The following is a 5287-nucleotide window of genomic DNA, read 5'->3' as shown; positions in this document are numbered from 1 at the left end:
TCATGGGGACACTGAAGCCACCGGGCCCTTTGTCAAGATGGATGGGCATGGGGTGGGCAGCCCAGGAGGACTTCCCGTGGGCCCCGACTTCCCACGAGGAAAAACGTGTAACGGCCACAAATACGAACAAACTGCCCCAAACGCCAAAGACCAGACAAAGCGAGAAAATCAAACCAGGCACGTAAACTGCAAAAAAAGGGAGTCTTGTTCTACTTGTTTTTGCAATAACCTCATCAAGGCATCTGAAGGAAAACCAGGAGCATTAGCGTCCGAGGAACAGGAGGCCCCTTGTGGCCAAGTGGTATGGGCCTCCTCCCCCACCCCAAACAGACAGAAGTCTATCATCCAGGCACGTAGTTCCTGACCCAACACAGCCCTCCGGCTTTGGCTTGCAAGTCCGGCTGGCATTTAATCCCCCGAGGGAACCAGCCTTAGTTCGTAGCCCCTGGCCCCGTTCGCCGTGAGCCTGATGGGGCCCAAGAGTCCGCAGGCGCCGCCCGGCCGGAGCGCACTCAGGCGATGGAAGCTATCTCGCTGTGTTTCTGTTCTCTGCAGAAAAGCGCCCCGTGGGGAGGCCAGCAGCTGCCCCGGCTGCTCCAGTGACAGCAGAAGAGGGAGGGCATCAGCAGGGCCAAGGTGATAATGACGGCGAGCACCCACCGGAGGATGCCCGGGTAGAAGGGCAGGATGAGGGCGACGAGCAAGGCCAGTAGGAGCAGGTGTGCCGCCAGGCGCCGGGCCGCCACGCGGTTAACACTGGCCTCGTCCTGCCCTTCCTCTGCCACCCGGCCGGGGTGCCTGGCCGTCGAGGTGGCGGAATCCGCCAGTCCCTGAGGACAGAGCCGCACCTCCGGCCGGACCAGCCGCCCCACCACGGCCTCCTGGTCACGCAGGCTGCAGATGAGGCCCCCAGGGACGGCGGTGGCCTGGCGGCACAGTGGGCAGGTGACGGACCAGGCGTCGTTCTGGATACACAACAGGAGCTTCAGGCAGACGGCACAGAAGGGGTGCTGGCAGGCCAGCAGCTTGGGTGGCCGGGCACAGCTGTAGGGCTCCCGGCACACCAGACACTCGAGGTCGCCCTCCGTGGAGCCAAGATAAGCCCTAGCAGGGCCTGTGGCCTCTGTGGCGGTGGCTCCTGTGGAGACGCGCTGGGGCTCGGCGCAGGCCATTCTGGGCACGGAGTCAGCGGGACGTGGCGGCTGGGGGCTTGGGCATTGACCGGGGAGGGGGGGGTCAGCCAGCGCCGCTGGGACCTGGCTGCCGTCTGACCTCAGGCTGGACGTCTCCTTGTCCTTCTCGGCAGGCGCCTGGTGACAGCAGCCGTCTGGCACCCCTCTCCCGGGGCTGCTCAGGTTGTGTCTCGTCTGACGTCTTCTCTCTAGTTATTATTATTTCTCTTCTTGAAACCTAGGGTTAATCAGTAACTTGTGGGTCTGGAGACTTTGAATTGCCAAAGGGGGCAGGGCCCGCGCCGTGAATCAGGACTTTCCTGTTGAGGTCAGGAAACCTCAGATGCCAGAGGAGTACCGGCAACAAGGTGGCTTATGAGCCTTGAGACGCATTCGAATCCCCCCCCCCCACCCCCCGCCTCTGGAGACTTTAAAAATACAGATCTCCAGGCCCCAGATTCATCCGGCAGGTCAGGAGGGGAATCTAAGAATCTTCAGGCACCGTTAACAGGCGTCTCGTCACGATGCTGACGAAGGTGGACTGGGGAACCCACTCGGAGAAACACCACCACAGCCGGGTTTCAGAGGACACCTTCCAGCTGTCAGGATCAGTGGAAAACAGTTTGTGCCTTGTGCACATTTGCAAACAGGTGGCCCCTGAAGAACAGAGAAGTGAAGGGAACAGAATTCTGAGTGGGTGGTGGGTGGTGGGTGGTGGGGGGCGGGGAGAAAGCCCAGGTCAACACAGAAAAACCAGAACCCGAGCAGCTCATGGGTATTTATTTAGTTTTTTATTTATTCTTAAATGTTTATTTGTGTGTGTGTGAGAGAGAGAGCACAAGCTGGGGAGAAAGAGACGCAGAATCCGAAGCAGGCTCCGAGCTGTCAGCACAGAGCCCGACGCGGGGCCTGAACTCACGAACCGCGAGATCACAACCTGAGCTGAAGTCGGACGCTTTAATCGACTGAGCCACCCAGGTGCCCCCAACTCATGGGGCTTTAGCACCTGCTGCTGGAGCCAGCTCCTTTTTAGTCACAGCACCTGTGTTAACCGCTACGGATTCATGAGCATCAAACTCGTGGCCTGCTTTGTCGCCACACGACTGACGACAGGTGCCATTTGTTGCTAGACACGTGCATAGCCAGTAGTAGTAAGAACAGCCGCCATTTATTTGGGATCACTTTGAGCCACGCCGTCATCCAGGGGATCCTCCTGTGCGATCTCCTGGCATCCTGGCACAGCCTGTGAGGGGGCCCACTGTGAGGCCTGGAAGCAAAGACGGGGTGTGGTCAGGGCAGGCCTGCTGGCGGCTTTCCAAGTGGACTCCCATGGGGCCAGGGCCTTGTGGAATCTACCAGTACCCAAGGTCGGTTTCCCAACCTCGCGGGTCCGGGAGCTCAATCTCGTCAGCTCGTGCAGAGGCCACTGGCCTCCGGGCAGCCGACTCCACCCGCCGGGACGCCTGTGGGACCGACCGATGTGAGCCGCATGGCGGTTGAGAAAACATGATCCCACTACTTGGCCCTGAACATCAGAGGGCGAGGTGACACAATCCAGTCCTCAGAAAAACGCATCACGTTGGCCTCACCGACTCCAGAAGGACGCACTGACTGGTCCTTTACCGCTCATGGTACCTGTTGAGGTCCATGCAGAGTCTAGCTCTTCGGATTCAGCTCTTTCCTCCACCCCAAGGGGCAGGCACTGCCTTCCTGCTTCACCCCCTCCACCCCCCCCCCCCCCCCCCAGGCCTCTCTGTCTCTGAAATCCAATCCTCCAAATCCCAACTTTGCCAAGGTGTTTCTTCTTGGCCTTCAGTTTGGCGATGGGTTGTTCCCTCTTCCCTTTCTGTTCCCCCACCGCTCCTGACCACTGTCATTCTGTATGGTTCCCATTCGGTGCAAGGGGGCAGGTGATGTGCTTCAGAGCAGACCGATCAGCATTTTCCACTCTGTTGGCTGCGGCAATTGCTTCAGACACCGGCAGGTGACCTAAACCAAGCCAATGAGATTCAACTCTGGAAATTCTGCTGAGAAGTTTCTCTTACCGCTGGGTTTCCAAGCTGAAGGATGGCACTTTGGGGCTGCTAGGACCACAGTGTGCAGAGAACCTGCCTCAGAGTAAGGCCAGCACAAGAGAAAGAGGAGCAGAGAGTCAGAAAGAGCCCTGATGACATAGTTGGAATGCCTGGATCCAGCCGTACCTGCGGCGAGAGCTCTATCTTTGGGTTTTTTAGTTATACTGACATACAAAATCCACCCCGATTTGTATTCTTAAGCCAGCTCAAGTTGGATTTCTGTCCCTTGCATGAGAAAGGCTTCTCAGTAACACAGCAGAAGATGAAGAAAAGGAGCCTTTACTTGCTGCCTGACACAGGGTCAAGCATCGACAAGACAGTCAGCCTGCTCATGGCCAAAAGGGAACTAATGCTGCTAATGTGCTACGATGCTCAAAGGGACTCTGTGCCTTTTTGATGCTTTCACTTGAATCGTATAATACTCCGTTCTATTTGCTAGACTAGCAGGGGTTGGGGACAGGAGGAGGAAAAATTTGTTGAGCTGCATTCATTTATAATGAGAAATAGAAAATCAGGTGGACAACACAGTGATGTCAGCTTGGCCAGAGCCCCCTCTCTCTGCTAGCCAGCTCTATAGAAAGCCAAATAATCAGGAAGTTAGCTGGATGAACTTGACATCAGACCAAGGAAAGCTATTTAGGGCTAGTGTCTAAAGAATAACCTTTTGATATTGTTGGGTGGCCATCATTAGGAAAATATATTGGTTATAACAGCCCAACTATTATAGAAGAGTATAAAGTAGAACATAAAAGCTCCTTTGACTACCGCCCCTGCCCCCTCCGCAAGGATGACAGCTTTTTAAAAATTTTTTTTTACATTTATTTATTTATTTATTTATTTATTTATTTATTTTAATGTTTATTTATTTTTGAGAGAGACAGAGACAGAATGCGAGTGGGTTAGGGGCAGAGAGAGAGGGAGACACAGAATCCAAAGCAGATTCCAGGCTCTGAGCCATCAGCACAGAGCCTGACGTGGGGCTCGAACTCACGAGCTGTGAGATCATGACCCGAGCCGAAGTCGGACGCTCAACCGACTGAGCCACCCAGGCGCCCGTATGTTTATTTACTTTTGAGAGACAGAGTGAGACAAAGTCAGAGTGGGGGAGACGGCAGAGAGAGAGGGAGACACAGGATTGGAAGCAGGCTCCAGGCTCCGAGCTGTCAGCACAGAGCCTGACACGGGGCTTGAACCCACAGACCGTGAGATTATGACCTGAGCCGAAGTCGGATGTTCAGCCGACTGAGCCACCCAGGCGCCCCAGGATGACAGCTTTTAACACACATTTCGTTCGTTCATGTTTCTCACATCCTGCCATTTCTGTTTTTTTTTTGAGAGAGAGAGAGAGAGAAAGCAGGGCAGAGGGAGAGAGAGAAAAATCTTAACCAGAGCTCTATCCCTTGACCTCGGGATCATGACCTGAGCTGAAATCAAGAGTCGGATGCTCAACCTACTGAGCCACCCAGGCGCCCCAACTTTGTTTCTTAAAGGCACCTTGGCTTAACTATCCTCTGCACTTTAGAGTTGGACATCCAGCTCCTGTCACTTCATGAGCTGTGTGACCCTAGGCAAGTCCTTTCAACTCCACTGGGGCTCAGTTTTTAATTTGATTGAATGGAGACAGTCACACTGTAGGGAATTGCAGGAGACTACTTGAGCCCCCTGCCTCCGTCAAACCCTGCTCAGGGGAGACCCAGTAATGCATTCGCCTTGCTTTAGTCGCCAACCATAATGTCACGGATCTCTCCCAGAGACATGGAGATGAGACGCCCGGGTGGTCTGTTGAGCCAGGAGAAGTGAGTGTGTGCACTCGCCCGAGCGGAGCCTGAGGCACATCTAACTCAGGGGACGCGCAGAATGTCTCTGGAGACTCAGCCTGCGGAATTCAGCCAGGATTCCTTCTCATGCTGTTCTGTGTTCTGTTTATGCTTGCCGTGCTATTAGACTTTGAAAACGCAGAGTCCTTCCAAATCTTCAAGTAAAATATCTTTTGTAACTGCTGTACCAATCCGAACTCATTAATTCTTCATGAAACTCTGT

At 54.6% G+C, this 5287-nt stretch overlaps 1 protein-coding gene across 1 annotated transcript; it reads right to left on the bottom strand.

Moving 5' to 3' along the window:
• Positions 1–490: 490 nt before the first annotated feature.
• On the bottom strand, positions 491–1172 carry RNF186 (ring finger protein 186). The gene has a single exon (XM_049618939.1). It carries the CDS (start codon positions 1170–1172, stop codon positions 513–515), a length of 660 nt encoding a protein of 219 aa, XP_049474896.1. The 3' UTR covers positions 491–512.
• Between the last annotated feature and the right edge of the window lie 4115 nt (positions 1173–5287).

The sequence above is a fragment of the Panthera uncia genome, assembly GCF_023721935.1.
Source record: "Panthera uncia isolate 11264 chromosome C1 unlocalized genomic scaffold, Puncia_PCG_1.0 HiC_scaffold_4, whole genome shotgun sequence".
In the NCBI taxonomy this organism is placed as follows: domain Eukaryota; kingdom Metazoa; phylum Chordata; class Mammalia; order Carnivora; family Felidae; genus Panthera; species Panthera uncia.
Note: the sequence above shows the minus strand (reverse complement) of the source record. Positions and strands in the feature narration are given on the sequence as shown.